Source organism: Mustela putorius, unplaced genomic scaffold (assembly GCF_011764305.1).
Source record: "Mustela putorius furo isolate JIRA1106 unplaced genomic scaffold, ASM1176430v1.1 tig00000242_pilon_pilon_pilon, whole genome shotgun sequence".
Classification (NCBI taxonomy): Eukaryota; Metazoa; Chordata; class Mammalia; order Carnivora; family Mustelidae; genus Mustela; species Mustela putorius.
Window position 1 is genome coordinate 12,724,596 of NW_025421325.1, and position 25,352 is coordinate 12,749,947.

A 25,352-nucleotide genomic window follows, 5' to 3' on the forward strand; every position below is an offset into this window, starting at 1 on the left:
CTCCTGCCCACTGGTCGCTTCCCGCCTCCTCCCCACGACCAGCAAGACTGATGGCTGAGCTCTCTGGCACAATGTTTCAAATGTTTTCTGTAAAACAGCAAATAGTCGCTTATGGCAAGTAGAAAGATATTTTAGTTTTAATGCAATGAAAGAATATACTAAGAATGCTTACTCTGCCATTTGTTTAAAAAGACTCTCAGCTCCTTGGGCACCTGGGTGGCTCAGTGGGTGAAGTATCCAACTCTTGACCTCAGCTCAGGTCATGATCTCGGGGTTGTGTGATGGAGCCCACACTGGGCTCCATGCTAGGCATGAAGCCTGCTTGAGATTCTCTCTCTCCTCCTCTCCCTCTGCCTCTCTCTCTCTCTCTCTCTCAAAACAAAAACAAACAACAACAACAAGAACCAAGAAACTCTCAGCCCCCAAACTCTAAACACATTATGAAAGCTCCCAGGGACTTCCATTGGGTAGAAAGGCTCCATGTGTTTATAGAGGCGGAGGGAAAAATCTCACCTATCCCCATCAGCAGGCATTTAAAGGCAAGAGCAAACACTGGTCTAGGACCAAGGAAATTTATCTAGCCATCCTCTGGCCTGAATGTAGAGCTCCACCCAAACCACCCCAGAATGATCAGTGTGTTTCTGATCTTAAAGATTTCTAGATAGGGGATGCCATCACTTGGCTTCAGTGTGCTTCTATTTTAATTTTAAAATTAAATTAGTGGTCCACAGACCAAGGGACCAACAAGCCCCTGTCCTCTTATGTCCCACTTCAAACAGAATGTCTGTTATGATATTTTCAATGCAATGGGCTTGATCAGCATTAGTAGTCTCCCTCAACCAATCTATTTTCTAGGTCCCCCTAAAAAGGAGAACTTTGAGATCATTTGGGGGAGCAATTCCAGGAACAAAATGGGGCACTAGAAAGAGTGAAGCAAGTATGAAGGGAAAGCCAACGCCAGGTGTCTTGGCCAGCTGGTCATTGCTGTGCACCAGTGGGATGCAATCCCTCCAGAAACTCTCATGAGAAGCTATGTAAATGTATCTCAGAATTGATAGCCCAAAGGACAGAAGAAAGAAGGGGTTAGAGTAGCCCCAGAGTGTTAACTGCCTTGCACTTCCAGGTTTGGCCATGATTTAGAATGGCTGAGTAGATTCCCATGGGCAGCCACAAAGGTGACAAAGAAGCCAATGGTTCAGAACTTCTGTTGGGTCCATGGTCAAAAGGAGTGAGACTGATACAAAGCAAAGGTCAAGCAAAGCTTTATTTCCTGCCAAGCATAGAGAATCAAACCAACCGGCCGGAGCCATGCCTCTTACAGAGAGGGTGACCCCTCCCTGCCTTACAGACTAACTTTTATAGAGCAAAGGCCATGTGGTTGGGCCTGATCACACACAGGTGGTGAATGAGATTGTAACACACAGAGAAAGCTGCACAGTCATGCTAGGTAACACATAAGTGACCAATTGAATTACAATTTACCCTAGTAGATTTTGGAACTAGCCTATCACCTTGGTCAGAATTGGCACCCAAAAGGCAGGACCCACACTCCTTGGTAGCTAGGGAGACAGAATGCATGCTTTACTGATTGGATGTCTCCAGGTGACCTGACTCATCCCTGCATTTGGGCTGTTATCTCCACCTGACCTGACCCACCCTTTGTATTTGGGCTTTGTTACCTGGGACTGGTTTCCAGGACTTGTTTTTAAGTAAGTTCCCTGAAGGGGGGTGGGGGGGGGGGAGGCAGGGTCGGGATGGAGCTGCTCTGGCTAAATAGGCCCTTATACTTCAGGGTTCAGGGGCACCCGGTGAAGCTAAGGTCAGGTGCTGTCAATTATACCTGACCATAACTGGTTACTATGAGTTGGCTTAAGAAGGGGAGTTTGTGAGATGGGGAACAATAGGTATCCAATGAAATTATCACATTGAGCAAGAATGTTGCCATCACTTTGGCCTCTAAACTAAAGTTGGCTGTATATCCAACCCACTGAGTTAGCTCAAAGCTCTTCTTCCTGCTGGTTGGAGTTGGCCAGAGCCAAGGACAGTGTTCAGTCATGATGGTACAGAATGGAAGAGGTGGTACAGGAGAAGCAGGTGAAGGCTCTATATGACAGAGTCTGTCCTTGGGGCCTTGCTTTTTGATTTCTGTGATGGAACTGAGCTTTTCTAAGACTCCATGAGGGGGACGTCACATGATAGACATAGTGGCTGCCCCTCACCTCAGAGAGACTCCTTGACCTGGGGAAGCCACAGGAAAGCCCAAATGAGGCCAGAGAGGAGGCATCCCCCAGCTTTCTGAGGCCAGCCTCAAGCCCAAGCAAAAGGCATCCCGGTATCTCTCAATGGTACCAACTTACCCTGAATGGGGACCCAACAAAGGGGTCAGCAGCCAGACCTCAAAGAGGAATCAAATGGTTACATTAGATTTGCCTGGTGTTGTATTCATACACGTGTCTTTTGTACATATATCTTCCAGGCATCTGGCACTCAACAGGGAAGTATCTGTCCTCATGGAAAACAGCTGATTGAAAGTAGAAATAGGGTATGTGTCATCTCTGTTTCTATCTCTAACCCACAACCAGCAGTCCTTTTGCTAGTGGAGGATTGGGCTAAGCATAGACCAATGGATAGTTACATAGATACATAGAAAATATATATCAAGAATGCATACAGTATATATATATATATATATATATATATATATATATGTAATGAAGTTATAAACATAAAAGATATGTATTTATGTAAGAGCATCCAGAAGGAAGACCATGAATTTTATTATTCTGGGATTCACATTATTAAAAGACAATTTTTTTTCATGTTTCCTTTGTGTTGCTGAAAATAAATACAGGTTGATGAAAGAGTAACATATGAAAAGAATAATTAAGGGTCAAAGAAATCCCATTAATCAGAATATCCCCCTGCCCATCTTTTTTACAATTAAATAAATGGGCACAGCAATGGGTCATCACCACACTATCAGTCAAGGTCCCATCTCTTTATGGCATCAGACAATAGACCTAGCAGCCACAAGAGCTAACTATGTGGGAGTCTTGGTTACACAAAAAGACCATGTATCTTCCTAAATGGACAGAATAATAATTTCCTGCTGATGAAGGACTTTACAATTTGGCCTGTCTGCCTGTGAGCAAGGCTAAATTGTATGCATGCATGACTTCGTGTCACGAGATCCTGTCTTTAAATATGAGCCCCTCACATTACCCAGAATCCACTGCTCCCTCATTAGTATTCCCCGCACCTATTCCTCACACACAGAGTGTCTTTCCCAGTTGGCCATATTCTAAAGCAAGTTCAAGTCTGTCCTACTGATCACTTCTCCCGGCCAACCTACCAAACTTCCCTGCATTCTAACCTTGACCAATTTCTCTGCTTCACGTTCATTATTTAATGAGCAACAAATATGTAGGAAGTCATGTGCAAGCAGCTGGTATGAAAGAGAGACACAGAAGATTGTTTCCCAGCTTTGAGGAGTTGCTCAACCAACAGAAGAAATGCACGTTTGAGCAAATGCACTCTAATACCAGGAAAAATACACATACATTGCTGTGGAAAAACTGAAAAAAGAGTTACGAATCCCAGCCAGGGCGAGACGAGGCTTTATGAGAGACGTAATCCCATGCAGACCACAATCTAAACGACGAGTGGAATTTTCTAGGCAGAAGAAGTGGGGGGGGGGCATTCCAGATTGAAATAACAGCTTGAGAAAAGGCAAGAAGGTGAGAAATTGCATGGTGGGTTCTGTTGTGCTAGAAGATTATAATGAAACCAAACAAAGCCAGCTTGCACAGGGCTTCAAACACTCGTTAAGGAGACTGAACATCTAAACTACTCCGTGGTTAATAAGCACTAAGAAAAAAATTTGAGGAGGAGAATGGCAGGATTTGACCTTTGTTTTAGGAAGCCAATTCTAGCAGCACTACAAAAGGAAGACTTGAATGGGGAAAAAAAAAAAAAAAAGGCAGAGAGATGTGCTCTGTTCAGAATGTCCGAAAGGGAAATCAAATGACCCAAACTATAACCCTGGGACTCAACTTTGGCCCCTTTTTTCTCTCCCACTCCTTTCTCTTCCTCCCTTTCTTTGGCCAGCCAATCCATCAGAGTTGTGTTTATCTGCCAAGGATTTCACGAATCAATCCTGTCTTTCTTTCCACGCTTAACGTCCTGGAGCAGGTCCTTGGCATCCTTGCCAGGTGTCTTGCAATAGTTTCCTGTCTGAATGGGACAATTTTGCATAGGAAAGACTGTAAACAACTTATTCCAGAAGGTTCATGATCAGACTTGTGGACACAAAGATGAGAGGTGGAGCCAGCAGACGACCGATAACATCAGGGGAGCAACGGCACCAACAGAACAGCAGCAAAGGCACCAAAAACAGGATATTGGGAGATACCAACTTCACGGTGAAGCAGGAGGAAGTCACTCAGGAGACTAAGAAGAAACCAGCAGAGAAAGCATAGACAAAGGCAACATTGTCAGAGAAGCCAAGGTTAGAGAGACATTTATATGACATTGGACAGAGGGATAAAGTTGGATTTTAGCCTTTGCCAATTTAATGGTCCTTGGTGATCTTTGAGGATGCGGTTTCCGTGATAGTTTGGGCAGGGAAACTGAACTTCTATGGGTAAATGAACGAATTGGTGGTGAGGATCTGGTGACATGCAGAAAAGACTGCTCTTGCATTAAGTCAGGTAGTGAGAGAGAAAAAAATCATGTATGCCTGGCCCTTGCCAAAGATGCCTCATCTTCCCTTCTCTCTCAAGGACATCTCCCCTTTCCCTTTCCCCTACTTCACACACCTTCAAAGAGGAGAAGTGTAAGCTGCTGACATTACAATCCCCAGCCACACTCCACACCAATTTTCCATATCACTTTTGATATAACTCATCCTTCAAAGCGCATGAAGTCTGTCTTCATACCATGCCTGCTATTGCGGGGTCTGCCTGCACCAGCTTCCGTTAGCCCAAGATGTCCGCAGGAAATGGGCTGCCTGGATAAAATTTAGTAGCACTTCTCCTAAATAGGAGAGTCTAGAGAAATGCAAAAAAGATGGTCAAGAGATGGAAAGCCAGTCCCCCAGCCCCTCTCTACTTTGGCCAGAATTAGAAAATAAGGATTTCAGTGTGGAAAGATGAAGGCTTAGAAGGGAATATGATAGGCCTCTAAAAAAAATACACGATGGATGTGGCCAGAGAACACAGACTTAGTCACCAAATTCCAGAATATTAGACCCAGGGGGTAAATCTTGAAGCTTAAGAGAGGTTGTTTATGTTGGAGCCCTGACTAACTGTCCCTTTCTAAGGTTTTGCAAATCTGACCTTTGTGGAGAGCAACTGATCTCAAATCCTTTTAGTCTGCACACCACTTCTTCAGCTGGGGAAAAAGAGCCACAGCTCCATTATTCTGTCCCTGCTTGTTGTCAGCCCCCTAGCAGGAGAAAAATCACCCTCATCAGACCTAATTGGAAAGAAAGGTACTAGAGTTTATGAGATAGAAGTGAAATAATCTGTTTCTTATTAAATATCATGAGAAATTTATTAATTCATGCCAGAAACACAAATATAAACATTATCATATTGAAAGCATTTATCCTGAAGGAGACCATCTGGCAGAGCCGCGCAGACCACACTTCGAGAAGCAGAGGGTATGTGTCACCATGGCGGGCTCTTCCATTAAAGCAGCAAGTCCAGAGGAAGTGAAAACTTCAGGGTTTTGAGGGGAAGGCTCTGCAGTAATGACATCTGCTAGATGTGTGTCACATGTTTCTTGAGAGGTGGGCCTGCATTTACAGTGTTGTTATATGAAAACCTACATTTTCAAAACAAGGGGTGGGTATTATGTCAGAATCTCTCCCTTTAGAAATGGATGATTTCCTTGGGCACCAGATTGCAGAAGGGTATTGACATACAAAGGTACAGAGCACAACTGGTAGACATAAAGACTAGACAGAAAATGAAGGACAATATAGGAAATCTGAGGAGTTAGGAGACACCATCAATTATAGATTAACCCCAAACTGAAAATACCATACAGCGTCATGAGATTATAGATACATGGTTCTTTCTTTGTGAAATGCAGTCTTAAACACCACACACTGGGGCCGGGGGGAGGGGAATGAGTGATTCAGTTGGTTAAGCGTCTGCCTTTGGCTCAGGTCATGATCCCAGGATTCTGGGTTGGAGTCCCGCACTGGGCTCTCTGCTCATTGGGAAATCTGCTTCTCCCTCTTCCTCTGCCCCTTTCCCCCATGCCTTCTCTCTCTCCCCCCGCTCTCAAAAATAAATAAAATCTTTAAAAATAAAAACAAACAAGCAAAAAACCTCATTCTGTCACACTTTTTTTTTGCCGAAGGGCAGGAATACCTATAATTTGGAAAGTACATCCTCTCTGGAGATGGACAGAGCACTGGGGATGCACAAAGTAGAGAAAACCTTGCATTCCAGAAAAGAAGAAATGCTCATGGCAACTTGAAGAAACACCCAGTTCCCTTCAGGATCCAAGTGAATCCCTTTCACCTGGCTGCCTTCTATTTTCATAGGAATCCTGAAGTTGATGTGTGCCTCTTCTGCCTTCAGAGATGCTGTTGTTGGTTGGATGTCAGGTCTCCTCTACCCTTTTCCAAATCTCTCTCCTCTGTGTCCCACATCAACTCCAGTGGGTGCACCTAGAGAATCAATGGAACAAATTCCTCCATCTAGAATAGGGAGGGCTGGAAGACCCTGACCTTGATAGTCTCGGCACTTGAGAGTTCATTCCCATCACCATCTTGCATCCTGCCTGAGACCATCAGGCACCCACCTGCCAATGCTCAATCGCCATGTATGGAGTCATCTGAAAAGGGCCACACCACCCATAAAATGGTATTAATATGATACACTGCAGTCCTACTTAGGCATGTCTCAAATTCTAATGGGAATAGCCACATCTATCCCCTCGGAGCTCAGGATCTGTCAGGGGTGGCTGGGCTGCAGCTACTCGAGGTCTCATTACTGTTTGGTTCAGACAGTGAGTCATCCAGATCATAAAGGCTACATATGTTTACTGGCTCTTCATATCAAACACGTTAATGTGTATATTTAGAAGTGGAAGAAATAGCTGTCCTCAGTGATGACTCCTATAGTCTTCATACTTTTAAAAGTTTAATAACTATTTTTAGTACTGTCTAAGAGGTAAGACGTGCATGGTAAAATGCAAACTGACTCAATGATTAGGTTTCAAGAAGAATAACTTTAATTTTGTTGGCATCTTCTGCCTTTGTTTGCCCAGAGGTGCTGTTCCCTAATCTCTCCTCTATGCCACTCATCAACTCCAAAGGATGGACCAAGAGAATCAATGGAACATTGGAATTCCTTGGTCTAGAGCAGTAGCTTCTTGGGAGGCTGGCAGAGCTTTCCAGATGTTATCCAGGAGTCCTAACCTGCTATTAGCTTGGTCGTGTGCTGTCCTCTCTGTCCACATCTATAATCTATTCATGACAGCTCATGCAGTGACTAACTAGATTACAAAAATGAGTGAACAAACTATTTGTCTGTGCTTCTTATAAGCTATTAGCCATTAAAAAATGTTTAAGTAGGTAAATGAACGATGAGGAAGAGAGAGGGAATGAGAGTCCGAGTAACGGTAGGACTTCAGGGCATCTAATTCCATTTCCTCATCATATAAAACAAGAATCTGTGGTCTGGAGTGGGTAGAAGTTAAAGGAGAGAGAAAGACAGAGAGAGATTGAGAGAAAGAAAGATACTTGGTTAATAATTAGTAATAATAATTGTTTCTATAACTAACCCAATCTTCTGTTTAGCATCAAATCACAGAAAAAACAGTCCCACAGAAAAAGCAGAAACAGCAATTCAAGTCTTAGCTTCCCCATAAAACAAAGAGGGGGATATACTCTTACTGTACATGCAAAATCTTAAAAATCTTCTGAGGACATTTTCTTTACCTTGGTGGCAATGAATCCCTCCAACTCCTACACTTCTCCCTCTCTCTAGAACCTCTTAAAATCCCCCCTCTAATACTCAGTCCACCCTGTCCCTTCCTCCCCTCCTTAGAACTTTAGTATATAGATCCTTGGAACTTTTCTGTTTTTTCCTTACTGACCCACATTCTAGAACTAAAGAAAGACTGGAGCTCTCTGACTGAAAGAGCCTATGAGTCCCAAGGAGGATAAACATTAAAAATGAACTTACACAGAGAGATATCATAATAAATCTCCAGTACATCAAGGTGAAAAAGATGTGAAAAATAAAACTCCAAAACATCAAAATGAAAAAGTCATGAAAGGCAAAATAGGATAAGATAGATTACCTATGAAGAAGTGAAATTTAGATCAACTGCAGAAGGTTCAAGAAAATAATGGAACGGCAGCTTAGAAACATTCCGGAAAAATAAATTCAAACTCAAAGCTGTATAACAAGCCAAACTCACACTCAAGAGAGAAATTAAATTATATTCTCAGACACACAAGCCCTCAAAATTTATTATCCACAGATACTTTCCAGCAGAGAAAAGAAAGCAAAAGAATAACCTACCAAAGGATATACTCCAGCAAAACGAAATAAAAATATAAAAAATATAAAAGGTAATCAGGTGACAAAGAAGAATTTTTTTTTTTTTTTTGTAAGTTAAGTTTTATGCCCAGCATGGGGCCAAACTCATGATCCCAAGATCAAGAGTCACACACTCTATCAGCTGAGCCAGCCAGGTGCTCCAAATGTACATGTGTTTAATTTTTGTAATTAAAAGGTTATTTTTGTGGTGGTTGCCACAGTGGGGTGGGGGAGAGATGAGCAAAATGAGTGGAATGGGAGGTACAGGTCTGCAGTTATAGAATGAATACATCAATGGGATGAAAGATATAGCACAAAGAATACAGTCAATGGTATTATAATGGAGACAGCTGGTATGGAGACGAAGAGTGACTACACCTGTGATGAACACAGCATCAGTACAGACTTGTCACATCACTGTGTTGTACACCTGATGCTAATGTAACATTGTGTGCCAACTATATCTCAATGAAGAAAGAGTGATTTTTGAAAAGATTGGGGATAAAGGAAGTTAGAAAACACAATACTTTTTAAAAACTATTACGGGGGGCGCCTGGGTGGCTCAGTGGGTTAAAGCCTCTGCCTTTGGCTCAGGTCATGATCCCGGTGTCCTGGGATCGAGCCCCGCGTCGGGCTCTCTGCTCAGTGAGCCTGCTTTCTCCTCTCTCTGCCTGCCTCTCTGCCTACTTGTGATCTCTCTGTCAAATAAATTAAAAAAAAAAAAAAAAAACTATTACGGAAGTGTAATTTACATACAATGTTATATCAGTTTCAAGTGTACAACATAGTCATTTGGCATTTCTATACATTACTCAGGGCTCACCAGGATAAGTGTTCCCCCCATCTGCAACTACACAAAGTTATTACAGTATTACTGACTATATTCCCTAGGCTGTATTTTTTGTCTCTGTGACTTATTTCTTTGATATCTGAAAGTTTGCACCTCTTAATTCTCTTCACCTGTTTCACCCATCTCCCTCCCCCCTCCTCTAGCAACAAACCACCAGATTGTTCTCTGTATCTGTCAGTCTGTTTCTGGTTTTTTGTCTCCATTTCATTTCACCTTTGCATCATACGTCATTACAGTTTACAAGACGTTTTCAGATAAATTGTCAGTAGCTAGAATCACGGGACCTACAAAAATGTGATTTAAGAGACACTGCATTGGGGCAAACAATACTTCCAATAAAACTTGGAAATGCCCTCTCAATGTAGAAATGTACCAGTCATCATGATGACAATGACCGTGGGTCTGCAGAGGGGTGACAAACCTTGGATTCAGCAGGCTGATTGTTTTTTTTCACTCTGTCTACCGAGTTGGACTACATTATGAATTGTAGAGAAGGAAATGAATGGAGGTAAGAACTGCAAAATCTCAGACCAGCTGGACTGCACAGCAAAGGGACTCATCAGATGTCCGGTCCACGGGGTCTGCAGACTCACTCTACGCAAGAGACCTGCTAATGAAATGTCTTAGCTCCACAAAGGCTTCTAATGAGAACTTCATGGGACTGTTGCCTATGTCATATGCCATGAGTTTGAGGCTTGGAATCTCTCATTTGAACTTTTTTACACCATCCCGGTATATGAAAAAAAAAAAAAAAAAGCAGCTGCCAAAAAGCAAACATTTTCCTGTCTCTAAAAATAAAATGCTGGCAACACTTCAGGCCTCTGTGCCAAGACCTGGCCCTTCCCAGGATAAACAATAGGTGGCCAAGCTGATCACAGGCAAGCACTGAGCCCGGGAGTGGGCTGGGGGCCAGCCTGGAATGCCTAGGTCGAGCCATGTGCGGCTGTAAAGCGAGAAGCCAAAGGTGGCCCTCCCACCACTCCCTCCCCAGCTGATGAAGGACAGCTGCCACCCCCCAGCCAGGGGCCAGGTGTGGCTGAGTGGGGACAGCCTCGGATTACACCAGAAACCTTGACCCAGCAGAGGTCACAGAGCTCCCACTGTCCCCTGCCCCCAGAGCCCCAGGATGCACAGTGACAGATTTGAGGGCTATGAGAGCCTGTCCAGGGAATGTTCCCTGGGAAGGAAAGTTTCCTAAGGTTCCATCTGCATCCGTCACTCAGGCTTGCGCCCATCACCTGTCAAATGCTCCGCACCCAGCTGAGAGCCCTCACCTGCTGCAGGGAGGCCCCGCACCAGCACCTTAGCATAAGAATGCTGTAGTAATGTCAGTTAGAAAGTCAGTCCCTTTCTAACTGCCTCCCAGCTTCCACGCCATTTGTTCAAGCCCTGTGCCTTGTCATTAGGGTTCAAATCTTCCCTGGACAACAAGCTTGGCCTTTGGCTGGGTTGGGGAGTTGACAGGGCTAAGAGGGGGTGAGGGGAGGAGAGAGACTAAATATAGCAAATATTTGTGCGCATAATCACTCCATAAACATGCTTCAGTGGAACAGAGTGGAGGACCGACCCAGATGACGGATGTCACTCACCCAAGTGTCACATCATAAATAAAACTGAATGAGCCCATTCTCCTACAGAACCCGAGTGACGCCTGTTCACACTATAAATATTTATGAAGTCATGGCCCTTAAAAGACTTTCTTTTTCCAGGTAAGTAGACTTTAACAAAAAAGCGGAGCGCGAGCTTTTCTTAACAATTATGGAATGGTCACTATAGCTTTTCAATGGGCATTCCATGGAAAGGGAAAAGAAAAAGAAGAAAGAAGAAAAGGGAAAATAAGGCCCCGATCCAAGAGGCTGCTGCATGGAGATCTCATTTATGCCAGTCCAGACTCATTCTCATTCCAAAAGTGATAGCCTTCTCTGAGGTGGCAGAAACCAGAAGAAGCACTATCGGTCCCCGTTCCACCCAGGCCTGTGTAATGAAGGAGCACAAACACATCCCTGTCCTCCAAGTTCAGACCCCTCCCACTACCTCTGCTGGGAGAGACATTCTCCTTAGAACTCTTAGCCTGTCTCTTAGTAACCAAAAAAATGTACACCTCACCCCATTACTGTGCTTGTGTGCAAAGAATTCCTGGAATGTGCCGATGTGTGCCTGGGTGTCTCTCAGGTGTTTATGTAGAGCACCCCCCCCCAATCCTGCTCTTACCCCGGATTGCATTAGTGATAGCACCCACAAACGCCGCTGGAATCCTACCAGCTTTTCCTGCGCGCTCTTCGACACACATTACTGCAAAGAGAGCAAACACCCCTTGGGCTTGCAGCAGCTGGGCCACATCCCTGCTCCCCTGAATCACCTGCAGCTCCCAAGCCATTGTTTCCAGGACAATACAAGCTAATTTTCATGTCGCTTTGCAGCACACACACTACTCTTCACTTCAATGCACCAAAACCCTTGCCCAAGTCCAGCAAGCCCTTTTCTTTCCCAGCGAGGACCTTCTGTCCAGGCTTCCTTCCTGCAAACCTCAAGGTGGCCCCTGCTACATCAGGCTGAACGGGCCCCACAGGGAAAAGGTGAAGAACCTTCCGCTCTAGCCTCCAGGAAGTCCTGTCCCACAAGGAACAAGAGCCTCTGGTTTTATGAAAATGAGTCACAGGCTGCCATGAGCGTGCCTATCTGGGAGGCTAGAGCTGCCATGTATGGTCCGAGCTCTGTGCCACCCACCTCTCCATGTAAGTCGGAGTTCTTTGCCAGGACAGCCTGAGTCATAAAACTCAGCACATTCCTTCAGCGTTGGATAGTCTTTCCTTGTTATTACTTTGCTTTTGTTCTAGGCAGCACCTGGTTTCATTTTAAAAACCCAAATAAAATCTCATGGTCAGGGCTTGGGTGGGGTGGGGAGATAGGAAGGGAAGAAAAAGAGCAAGAAGGGAGTGAAGCCTAGGTTAGGGGAATCAAGAAAGGACTGCAAACCACCACCCCACCACCCCACCACCCCACAGGCGAGACCCAGAGCAGAACAGAGAGGGAAAACTGCAGAGGGGAGAGCAGGAGAAAGAGGATGGACTGCAACTAAAGTGAGTTTGATCAAAGTCCTTCTTGCAGTATGTGACAGGGCACTTGATGTCTTGGGCTCCTCCCCAAATTAGGCAACAGTACTGAAAGCCCAGTGACCTCCTCTGAGCCACTGTGCTTTCTGAGTCTTCTCAATAAACCAGTAGGCGTATTTTTGGTGAATTCTAAGGAACTTTAGAATTATAACACTATGATTTTTATGAACCTGTTTCCTTTTCTCTTGGACCACAACCCCCAAATTATGTGTAAGGGAATATTTTCCCACAAGCTAATATTTGTGTGTGTGTGTGTGTGTGTGTGTGTTTTGTCTGTGGCAGGTAGTGGAATGGGAGATAACAAAGGATAAGGTGTAGACCCAATCACACAAATGTTGCTAGTCGAACTCAATTTCTGTGGCCAGGTTATTTTGTAAACTCATCTGTAAACACAGAGTTTTGGAATTAAAACAGAATTCTAATAATTGGTGTTTCGCATATAGCAAATACTGAATGAATGAATGAATGAATGAGTGAGTGAATGATACATGTTAACATGGAGAATTGTATTTCCTTGGAGTAGTAAAGCATATTAACTGCAGCATAAGACCGGGACCATAGGGCACTGGACTCAGAACTCGAGCAGAGGCTTTTACCTCTCCCTGCCTGAGATTCTCTTAATGAGGCTGGCAAAGGCAAAAATCCTGGAGGTTCCTGAGTGGCTCCAAGGCTGCATTTTCAATGCACGGTTTGGCGAGCTTAATGGAAACCATACGAAGGGATCCCGGGAACCAGACCAGATGGCTTCCCGGGAATGTATTTAGCTTAACCTGGGCTAAAGAACAATATTAATCACTAGGAGTTTGGGGGTGGGGGGGGTGATAGCGATGGTGGTACGACTTTTAATGAATTACCTCTTCTATTCAGCAGGAATCAGCAGAACACGGTCTGGGTAAATGGAAATAAATGGAGCAGGGGCCAGAGGGCGGGGCGCGACGTGGGGAGGAAGAGGTAGGAGGCTGCTACTTTCTTAACCACGCAGTTCCCTCTGCCCTCAAAGGACACCAGCCCTTGGGGCCCTTCGCTGCCCGGGACCGCGGCGGGTTCGTTCCCGCGCGCAGCTGGGTTTCCGCGCCGCCGCGTCCGGGAGCCGCGCCCCTGCCCCGCCTCCGGCAGCTCCCGGCACCGGAGAGCAGCCCGCGGACGGGACGTGGGAGGGAGCGGGGGGCGGAGCGCGGAGGGAGGAGGGGGCAGAGGGCGGTGGAGAGGGAGCCCGCGACGTACGAGGGGCGGGCCGTGGGCGGAGCCTCGGGGCCGCAGGGGCCCCTCCGGGGACGGCCGGGGCGTGAAAGGCCGCGATCTCCCCGCCCCCAGCGCCCGGCCCGCCGCGCCTCGCGTCGCCCCCGCCCCCCACCGACGGCGCGGGCGCATCTGCTCCCCAGCGACGCCCCGGGCTGAGGGAAGGCAGTCCGTGCTAGGCTGCGGCTCTGCGGGGCGAGTGCTCAGAATACAAAAAAGCCTTTCTCACGCCCCTGCGCCCCTCCGCGCCGGGGTCTCCCGGATGGAAGGGACAGGCTCCTCCACGAGGGAGCCCACAGGTCGCGGGGTCACAGCACCATTTCTGGGGCTCTTGCGGAGAAGGGTGACTCCCAGGTATTTCCCTTTGAAAAAATCAGTAGTGATTATAACGATAACTTTTGTTCCCGCTTCCAAGGCCTGGGGGTGTTCTGGAGCCCGGGAAGGGGTCCCAGAAGGCCAGCCTGTGAAAGTCTAGATGTGGGCGGGCCCGCTCCTACCTCAGAGTCCTTGAGCAAACCGCAGGCCTCCACCTTTGGGACTTGGTTTTGCGACTCAGCTAAGTGACGGTGACGGTCGTCCCAGACCACAAGCGGAGCGCTGGTCACCTTCAGAGTCTTCCGACGAGCCGGCCAGGCTTGCGGAGTCACCCGGTGCGAGCAGCTGCAGGAGAACGGCCCGCTCGTTAGCGCTCGCCCCCCGCAGGGGTCACTCTGTGCGCGGGACTGGGTGCGAAGGACGTGGCCGAGCCCTCCGTCTTAGGCAGGAGCGGGGACTGTCCTGCGTTTTCCTCCGTCTCCGTTAACCTTCCTATCACATACATCGTGTCTGTCAGGAAGGCCAGCCAGTAAGCAGGAGAGAGGGAGAACATGCGGGAACTCTGGAATCCCAAAGGAACTACCACTGCTTCTCCACTGGCCTTGCCCAGCCCTCCCTTCGTGGTTAAGATTCTTTCCCCGGTCTTCCCTGCTGTTCCGTTAGGCTGAATTCCCGGGTGCTAATTTCTCTGCTTTCCAGGTTGGCAATGTGTGTTTCTTTTTCTTTTCTTTTCTTTCTTTCTTTCTTTCTTTTTTTTTTTTTTTATTATTTATCTATTTATTTGACAGAAAGAGAGAGATCACAAGTAGGGAGAGAAGCAGGCAGAGAGAGAGGAGGAAGCAGGCTCCCTGCTGAGCAGAGACCCGGATGTGGGGCTCGATCCCAGGACCCTGGGATCATGACCTGAGCAGAAGACAGAGGCTTTAACCTACTGAGCCACCCAGGTGCCCCGCAACGTGCGTTTCTTGAAGATAAGACCCGGAAATACCGATATTAAGAAGATGGTTACCAAGGCATTAGATTCCAGGCGAATACCTTAAACAGTGAGAATAATCCTTACCGGTTGCTGAACATTTCATTCAATCCCTGCCTGTTGCTGATGGGGGGAGTTTGTGCATTTCACATCTCAGTGCCTGTTCTCCTCCCCCAAGATACAGCACCTCTGAAAATAATTAAGAGTTTGCCTCGTCTAATAAATGAAAGGTCATGATTTATTTTGTGGTTAGAACTCCAGGCCCAAGGTTTCCCAAACAAGTGCCCCGTATTCATTGTGTGGACAGAGTGGGGGGATATGGAGGTGGTGAGAGGGCGACAGGGCCTGGGGGGAGTACCCTAAAACAAGAGTGGATGTACCCTAAGAACAAGAGTGGGATGTAATGCCACTAATTTGTCAGGAATCGTTGACTGAAAAGGCTACTGTGAGGTTAGGAAAATCACTTTAGGGGAGGGGGGTGGGTGAAGTACCTCAAAGAGAAAGGCAACTGTTCCCCACAACAGCTGCAGCCACTGGCAATGGAATTGCTTGGCGCCGGTACAGCTCCACGCAGCAAGAGGGATTTATTTATTTAGCAATAGTTAATGATTCTCCCAAGTAACTCCCAAGAGGCCCAGCTAGCGGTAAATATACTTTCAGGAAATCATCTACCCTTCCTAGAAGGATGCAGCAACCCTACAGTGAAGGGAGCTCCTTGCACCCCCTCCCCAGCCACACACAATGTATCTTTCAGTAGACTTGCCCAGCTCCAACCCCCCCCAACAAAGAACTCCCTCCACAGCCTGCCCTGCCTTCTCATGCTTGCCATGCTCTGTGGGAAACTTATCGACTACTACAGCAGAAAAGTCAAGAAAAGTGCACAATTTCTGGAAGGCCATCATTCAATGGACTAATTACCTGGGAACCCAGGTGGGTTGTCCAACCCTGCCCCATTAGCTGACTTTATCAGATTAGCTAGTTGGTGCCCATAGACGAGCATTTTCCAAAGTGATATGTTTATACAACCAGGGGTTCTTGTGAAAATGTTAGGTGGTACTTGAGTAACACTTCTTATTTTAATGGTCAGGTTTTTGTTTTGTTTTGTTTTGTTTTCTAATACACATAACTAGAGTACCAAATCCTTGGTGTCACAAGTATAATTACCTAGGGTGAGGCTGGGATTTTTTTCAAGTCAATTTAAAGGTAAATCTTAAAAAAAAAAAGGAAGAGGATAGCAAGAATAATTGTAACTTTTATATTAAATGAGGTGAAGTTAGTGGAGTGCTTGCAGAAAACTAGTTTTTATTCCTTTTTTTCAACTCATTCTTTAGGAATCTCTGCCAGAACTCTTAAGACATAAAAATAATTCCATTTTAGTATTCTGTTAAAAAAAAAAATTGCTGGATCTTGAGAAAGTCTGATCAGGCGAGACAAAGCCGCTGCTCTGGAGGACCATGTGAGGGGGAGCAGAGATGTAGACATTGGATATGGAAGAACAGGCATCTGAGGAGAGTGAGCCCAGGACAGTGGGCACCCAGGGTGGGTCCCAGAAAGGAAGGACAATCTGAGAACTCATTGCCTTTTTTTGCAAGAGGCAGAATCCATCAAATCACTGGTAACGCTGATGAAAATTTGGGCGGTAGGAGAGAAATTTCCAATTACCTTAAGCCTCTCTGGGGTTTGTTTCCACAACAAATGAAGAAATCGATACAAGAATGTTCATGATGCTTTGAGAAAGAATGCTCATCAGAACAGTCGACTTTTCTGTTAGTCACATGATTATAAGTTTGGGATCACCTTCCTACCAATTCTGCACGTACACACACCACCGTCCTTGCTTCCACACCGTGCACACTTACTGACACCACCCCAGGAATCCACTGTTGGGTGACAAGCAAAAACACTCTTACGTGCTTCAGAAAGTCTTTCCTTAGTTGATTGTAGTTGATCAGGTTCTTAGATACTGGCTTTTTAATTCTCATACCTAGTAGAAAGAGACAGGCAATGTGTAAGTGCTTGTGATAGTCTACTGTGAGATGATTAAATGAAACTTACTAATACTCCTAATCACTTTTTTTTATTGTGTTATGTTAGTAATCATACAGTCCATCATTAGTTTTTGATGTAGTGTTCCAAGATTCACTGTTTACGTATAACACCCAGTGCTCCATGCAATCCGTGCCCTTCTTAATACCCAGCATCAGGCTCACCCGTCCCCCGACCTCCCTCCACTCTGAAACCCTCAGTTTGTTTCTCAGAGTCCACAGTCTCTCATGGTTTGTCTCCCCCTCCAACCCCACACTTCACTTTTCCTTTCCTTCTCCTAATGTTCTCCATGTTGTTCCTTTTGTTCCACAAGTAAGTGAAACTATATGGTAATTGACTCTCTCTGCTTGACTTATTTCACTCAGCATAATCTCTTCCAGCCCCATCCATGTTGATGCAAAAGTTGGGTATTCAGTCTTTCTGATGGCTGAATAATATTCTATTGTATTATATGGACCATATCTTCTTTATCCGTTCATCTATTGAAGGGCATCTTGGCTCTTTCCACAGTTTGGTGATTGTGGCCTTTGCTGCTGTGAACACTGGGGTACATATGGCTTCCCTTTTCACTACATCTGTATCTTTGGGATAAATAGCCAGTAGTGCAATTGCCGGGTCATAGGGTAGCTTCTAAGTCACTTTTAATCAATAGTTCCCAACACTCACATCCATACTAACCTCCAGCCCCGCCAACTTTTACTACCACCACAACCTTCTCACATATATGCTCTTTTTCAAAGATGTTGCTGGCAAATGTCTGTCTGGGATTTCTCCCTCCTCTTATTTCTGCATCCTGCCAACCTTACTGTTAGGAGAGGTACAACAAAGTAACACAGTGCATGGCAGCAGGAAAGAAGCAGAAATGCAGAAGACCTTAAATGGCCTCAGACTCTGGAAGGGAGGAAATTATCAGATGAAGACCATAATTAAAATGAAGGCAGAACATGATATAAAGTGATAGTTTGGGACAGGACTTACATGATTTTTCATAATTTGGAGGTGCTGTAGAAAAATCACCAAACAGAATTTGGTGTACCTATGAAAAAGAGAGATAAAAATAAATACCAACCACCTTTACAACAATAGAATTTTAATAAAACTGCTTTTCCAATGTTGTGGTTCCTCATTCAAAAGGCAGTTTTTGATACTGCTGTTAAAAGCCATTGTAATAACAGACACTAACAGTAGTAGAATAGAAAGTCAAAATGGGGAAAATATTGATAAAATAGGATAGGCAAAAGAGTACTATCCTAATATAGAAGTAGCACATACAAATCAATGTGTAAAGCAAGGCACCCTAACAGAAATGTGGGCAAAGAAAATGAATATAATCAATCTTCATTATTCATGGATTCCAGGTTTTCCAGTTTTCCTACTCTATAAAATTTATTTGTAACACCAAAGTCATTATATGCAGCATTTTTGAGGGAGGCATTCAAGGACATTCAGAGAGCACAAAACAATTCGAGTCACCTGACATGCATTTTCTCAGTCTTATTTCAGCTCTCCTCTTTAAACAAATGTCCTTTGGGGGTGGCTATATAGTGCCACATTTTCTGCATTTTTATGTGTTTTGTTGATGATTTCACTGTTTAAAATGGCCCTCAGTGTAGTGCTGACATGCTCTGTGACGTTCCTAAGTGGAAGAAGATTTTGATGTGCTTTATGGAGAAAACAAATTTGTTAGATCAACTTCATTTAGGCATGAGTTAGAGTGCTGTTGGCTGTAAGTGCAAAGTTAATGAATCAACCAAACTTATGAAATAAGGTATCTTTAAATAGAGACACACATAAACACAAATTTACAGTTGATGAAAATGTTGTGACCAGGGACTCACAAGAGCCTGGCCCTACGTTTCTCCTAGGAGCAATGGTCCAGTAATTCAGTGTTAGTAAGGACTTTAGAAAATATAGCTATCTCAAATTATGAGAATTAACCATAATCACAAAAGAACTATGAATAACTAATAGAAGACGCTCAAACTCACTAATAAAGAAATTAAAGTTAAAAGGAAATTAAAATATCTTTATCAAAGTAGGAAATATTAAAATTATTTTTAAAACCACTGTTAGAGAAAATATAGGAAAACAGACACTGTTGAGTACTGCTGGTGCACGAGGCCAGTTTTCTAGAAGGCAATTTGGCCATATATCAAAGTTTAAAATAAGCTTAACTCCTGATCCGAGAAGTCTACTTATGAGAAAGTACCCTGAGGAGATAATTGTACAACTGCAAAAATTTATATTTAAATTTATTCACCACTGCATTGTTTATAATAGTTGCCAGTTTGAAAAACCTAGATGCCTGGCAATATGAGAGATTTTAAAATTATGATATATCCAGTCCATGAAATCTTACATATCCATAAAAATGGTAAATATTATTGCTAACACTGAAAGAATATGTTCATGAAAATATTCAGTGATTAAAGCAGATCAGAGGACAGTAGATCCCATCAGTGTATCTTTGTGTGTGTGTGTGTGTGTGTGTGTGTGTGTGCACATGGAAGTGTGTGTTATCTTTGTCTATGCATAAGCATAGGAAGACATTTCTAAGGAAGTTCACTAAAATGTTCATGGTGATTATCCCTGAGGGTAGGGAAAGGATTTCAGATACTTTTTACTTTGTCTCTATTCCTCTGTATTATTTGAAAGTTTAAAATCTGACAAAAGGTGTTTTTGTAACATTTTTTATTCTTTTATTTTATTTTTTCAGTTAACAGTTTATAACCCTGGTTGTTTATTTTTTTATCCCCGTCACCTAAAAGAAAGTTACATACACAATAAATTAATTACTCATAAACAAGTGTTTGATGAATAAATAATTCTAAACAACTGCAACTTTGTTTTTTAATAAAATATGCAAGGTACAATGATTTAAGCTCTCTCCATGTAAATGATGGCTGAGAAATTTTGGACTTACCACACTGTGTTTGACATCAGGTTCATTCTTAAAAGAACTGATTATTTGAGGAAATAGTCCTGCATACATATAAAGAGGAAAAACAAGGATTAAACCCAATGTTAGGATAAAGTCTCTTATACTCCTGATCATACCATACAAATAAATTGTACACATGTGCCTTATTTCCCTTTAGAAGTTGACCAACAGAAAAGTAAGAGGTAAAACAAAACTGTGATGAAAAGTTAATTCATAGTAAATACTTTGGAGCTTTTGTGGGTAGAGGTAATTTTTTTTTAATGGTACACATTTCAGTTTTATTTTAAAAAGAAAACCATACTGATAACAGCTAGGAGACATTGAAATTATATAAGTCTATAATTTAAAAATATTATTAAAATAACTCAGTTTTACATGTCCTTTGGCTTTCTCAGTGAAGTTTTTCTGAAGACTCAAGTAGCAGATGTGTTTCAGTCTTTGTTAATTTTCTTGAGTTTTAATTCAGCTAAAAATAATTAGCTATGTCCCCTTTCTCAATCTAAAAATAGTTAACCTTTCAAATGCTGCTCTTTTTATTTTTAAAGATTTTAGTTTTTTTAGAGCAGTTTTAGGTTCACAGCAACACTGAGAAAAAGATACATAGAGTTTCTAAATACGCCTGCCCCCACATAGGCATAGCCTTCCATCACCAACATTCCCCTACCCCAGTGGGACATTTGTTAAAATGCAGGACCCTACACTGACACATCACAATCACCTTTCCCATTACAGTTTACTTGTAGTGCTGTACAATCTATACGTTTGGACAAATGAGTAATGACATTTGTCCATCATTAGAGTATCATACAGAATATTTTCACTGCCCTAAAAATCCTTTGTGCTCTGCCTATTCATCCCTCTTCCTTCCCAGCCCCTGGCAACCTCTGATCTTTTTACTGTACCCATGGTTTTGCCTTTTCCAGAATGTCAGGTAGTTGGAATCATGTAGTGGGTAGCCTTTCAGATTGGCTTCTTTCACTTAGTAATATGCACATCAGATGCCTCCATGTCTTCCATAGCTTGATAGCTCTTTCTTTTTAGTGCTGAATAAATCTTGCGTTGTCTGGATGTACCACAGTTCATTTATCTATTCACCTATTAAAGAAGGTCTCTCTCTTTCTCTCCGCCACGCCCCACCCCCCGTGTGTGTGTGTGTGTGTGTGTGTGTGTGTGTGTGTATTTTTTAATTTAAAAAAAAATTTTTTTTTAGGAGGTTCCATGCCCAGTGCAAAGCCCAGTGCAGGGCTTGAACTCATGACCCTGAGATCAAGACCTCAGCTGATTTCATGATTGGATGTTTAATCAACTGAGCCACTCGGGTGCCCAGTTATTAGCCATACTTATATCTTTCTTGGTGAGGTGGTTGTTAAAGTCTTTGGCTCATTTTTTAGTCAGTTTTTTGTTTCTTCTTTTTGAGTTTTAAGACTGCTTTGTATATTTAGAATAACAGTTCCTTCCAAAAGTGTCTTTTGCAAATATTTTCTCCCTATCTGTGGCTCTCATTCTCTTGACATTGTCTTGTGCAGAGCAGAAGTTGTTAATTTTAATAAAGTCCAGCCTATCTATAATTTCTTTCATGGATCATGCTTTTGGTGTTGTATCTAAAAAGTCATTACCATAGCCAAGGTCATCTAGGTATTTCCTATGTTATATTCTAGAGTTTTATACTTTTGCATTTACGTTTAGGTCCATGATCCATCTTGAGTTAATTTTTTTTTTTTTTAATTTTCTGAAGCTCTTCTTTTTTTTTTTTTTTTTTTTTTTAAGATTTTATTTGAGAGAGAGACAGTGAGAGAGAACATGAGTGAGGAGAAGGTCAGAGAGAGAAGCAGACTCCCCGTGGAGCTGGGAGCCCGATGCGGGACTCAATCCTGGGACTCCGGGATCATGACCTAAGCCAAAGGCAGTCATCCAACCAACTGAGCTAGCCAGGCGTCCCCATCTTGAGTTAATTTTTGTGAAGGTGTAAGGAACATGTCTAGATTTTTTTTTTTCCTTTTGGCATGTGGCTTTTTTTTTTTTTTCCATTTGGCAGTTGTTCCAACAAAAATTTTTGAAAAAGCCCTTTTCTTTATTGCACTGCCTTTGTTCCTCTGTCAAAGATACATTGCCTATATTTATGTGGGTCTATTTCTGGGCCCTCTATTCTGTTCTGTTAATCTGTATGTCTATTCTTTTGCCAATACCACATTGTCTTAATTACTGTAGCTTTATTGTAAGTATTGAAGTTCCGTAATGTCAGCCCTCCAACATTGTTCTTGTTCTCCAGTATTGTATTGGCCATTCTGTCTCTGCCTTCCCACACAAATTTTAGATTCACTTTGTTGATTTCCACAAAATAACTTTGTGGGGATTAAGTGATTTCACTGAATTTAATTTTAAATTTCACTTGTCCATTGCTGGTATATAGGAAAGCAATCAACTTTTGTTTTTTTATAGATTTTATTTATTTATTTATTTATTTGTCAGAAGGAGAGATAGAGAAAGCATACAAGCAGGCAGAGAGGCAAGCAGAGGCGGAGAGAGAGGCAGGCTCCCCGCCGAGCAAGGAGCCTGATGCGGGACACGATCCCAGGACCCTGGGGTCATGACCTGAGCTGAAAGCAGAGGCTTAACCCACTGAGCCACCCAGGCCTCCCAGCAATCAACTTTTGTATATTAACCTTGTATCTTGCAACCTTACTATAATCATTTATTATTTCCAAGAGAGGGTTTTTTTAAAATCATTTAAAAAAATTTTCTTCATAGATAATATCTCATATGTGAACAAAGACAGTTGTTTCTTCCTTTCCAATCTCTATAACTTCCATTTTCTTTTCTTGTCTTACTGCATTAGCTAGTACTTTCAGCATGATGTTGAAAGAAGTGGTGAGAGGAGAACACTATCTGATCTCAGTGGAAAAGCTTTATGTTTCTATTAACTATGATGTTACCTATAGGGTTTTTTTTGTAGATTTTCTTCATAAGTTGAAGAAGTTCTCTATTCTTGTTTACTGAGACTTTTTTTGTTTTAATCATGAATGGGTGTGGGATTTTGTCAAATTCTTTTTCTGCATCTATTGATATGATCATGTGATTTTTCTTTTTTAGTCTCTTGATATGATGGATTACATCAATTGACTTCTAAATGTTGCATGCCTGGGGTAATCCCACTTGGTCATGGTATAGAATTCTTTGTATACATTGTTGGATTTATTTGATAATATTTTGTTGTTGAAGAGTTTTGCATCTATATTCATGAGATATTTGTCTGTAGTTTTCTTTTTTTGCAGTCTTTGCCTTGCTTTGGCATTAGCGTAATCCTGGCTTCACTATATTAGTTAAGAATTATTTCCTCACCTTCAGTCCTCTGAAAGAGATTGTGAAGAATTGGTATAATTTCTCCCCTAAATGTTTGGTAAAATTCACCAGTGAACCCATCTAGGCCTAGTGCCATCTGCTTGGAAAGGTTGTTAATTACTGATTTAATTTCTTTAATAGATATAAGCCTATTCAGACTGTTTATTCTTGTGTGAGTTTTGGCAGCTTGTGTCTTCAAGGAAGACATCATTTTAGTTATCAAATTTGGGGGCATAAAGTTATATATAATATTTCTTTATTATTCTTTTAATGTCTATGGGGTCTGTAGCAATGTTTTCTCTTTCACTTCTGATATTAGTAATTAATGTATCCCCTCCGCCACCTTAGAAATTCTTCATCTTTTCAAATAATCAGCTTCTGGTTTCCTTAATTTTCTCTGTTGACTTCCTGTTTTCAAGTGTATTGATTTCTGCTCTAATTCTTATGATTTCTTCTCCTTATTTTCAGTTTAATTTGCTCTTCTTATTTGAGTTTTCTAACATAGAAATTAGGTTGATTTTAGATTTTTCTTCTTTGCTAATATATGCAATCAATGCTATAAATTTCCCTCCAATCACTACTTTTATTACATTACACAAATTGGTAAGTTGTGTTTTCATTTTCACTTAGTTCAAAATATTTCTTTAGCTTTTCCAGATTTCTTCTTTGACTCATGTTACTTAGAAATCTGTTGTTTACTTATTTGGGGGTTTTCCACTTATCCTTCTGTTATTGATTTCTAATTTAATTCCACTGTGGTCTGAGAGCAAATATTCTGATTGCTATTCTCTTAAATTTTAAGGTGTGTTTTATTTCCCAGAATGTAGTCTAACTTGGTCCATATTTCATCTGACCTTTAAAAGAATGTATATTCTGCCATTGTTGGATGAAGTCATCTAAGAGATGGTGACTATATCTAATTGATTGATATGTTGTTGAGTTCAACTATGTCCTTACTACTGAATCTGTCCATTTCTGATAGAGATATGCTGAAGTCTTCAACCATGACAGTGGATTCCTCTGTTTCTCCTTACAATTCCATGCTTTTGCCTCACACCGTAGGACACTGTGTTGTTAAGCACATGAGCATTAAAGATTATTTTATCTTCTTGGAGGATTGACACCTTTATAATTATTATTATTTAGTACCCTTTTTTATTCCTGATAAGTTCCCTCTTTTGAAGTCTCTATTATATAATACATATATTATAAACTATCATATATATATCTAAATTAATATATCTATTCTTGCCTCATTTTTCTTAGTATTAACATAGCATATTTTTCTCCATTCATTTATTTTAATCTATATGTGCCTTTATATTTAAAGTTGGTTTCTTGTAAACAACATATAATTGGGCCTTATTTTTTGATCCACTGACAATCTCTGTCTACTGATTAGTGTGAACTGATGTTCACAGTGATTTTGATATAGCAGAATTAGCATCTACCATATTTGTTACTGTTTTCTATTTATTGCCCTTGTTCCTTTTTCCTATTTTTGTCTTTACTCTTTTTCAGGCTTTTGTGGTTTTATCTGAGCATTTTATATGATTCCTTTTTCTCTCCTTTCTTGGCATTTTAATTACACTTCTTTTTTTTTTTTTTTACTTTTTTAATGGTTGCCCTTGAGTTTGCAGTATACATTTACAACTAATCCAAATGCACTTTCAAATAACATTACACCACTTCATGACTGGTACAAGTAGCTTATAATAATAAAATATTCCTAATTACCCTCTCCCATCTCTTGTAGCATTGCTGTCATTCATTTCTCTTATATTTAAGCATAAATAAGTACATATACAACTGACCCTTTAACAGCTTGGTTTTGGATTTCAAAGGCCCACTTATACATGAATTTTTTATAGTATAGTATTATAAGTGTATTTTCTCTTCTTTATGATTTTCTTAATAACATTTTCTTTTTTCTATCTTATTTTATTGGAAGAATAGTATATAATACCTATAA

General features: G+C 42.2%; 1 protein-coding gene across 1 annotated transcript in view; it reads right to left on the minus strand.

The window, feature by feature from the left end:
• Positions 1–13,952: 13,952 nt before the first annotated feature.
• The window catches only part of CUNH4orf51 (chromosome unknown C4orf51 homolog), a 32,928-nt gene continuing 21,528 nt past the window's right edge, over positions 13,953–25,352 (minus strand). The window contains exons 3-6 of the mRNA XM_004758006.3: positions 20,024–20,082; positions 18,079–18,136; positions 16,965–17,038; positions 13,953–14,426 (exon numbers count right to left, since the gene is read on the minus strand). Of these exons, the coding sequence (XP_004758063.1) occupies positions 14,319–14,426; positions 16,965–17,038; positions 18,079–18,136; positions 20,024–20,082 (299 nt within the window). The 3' untranslated portion in view covers positions 13,953–14,318. The remainder of the gene's footprint in view (positions 14,427–16,964; positions 17,039–18,078; positions 18,137–20,023; positions 20,083–25,352) is intronic.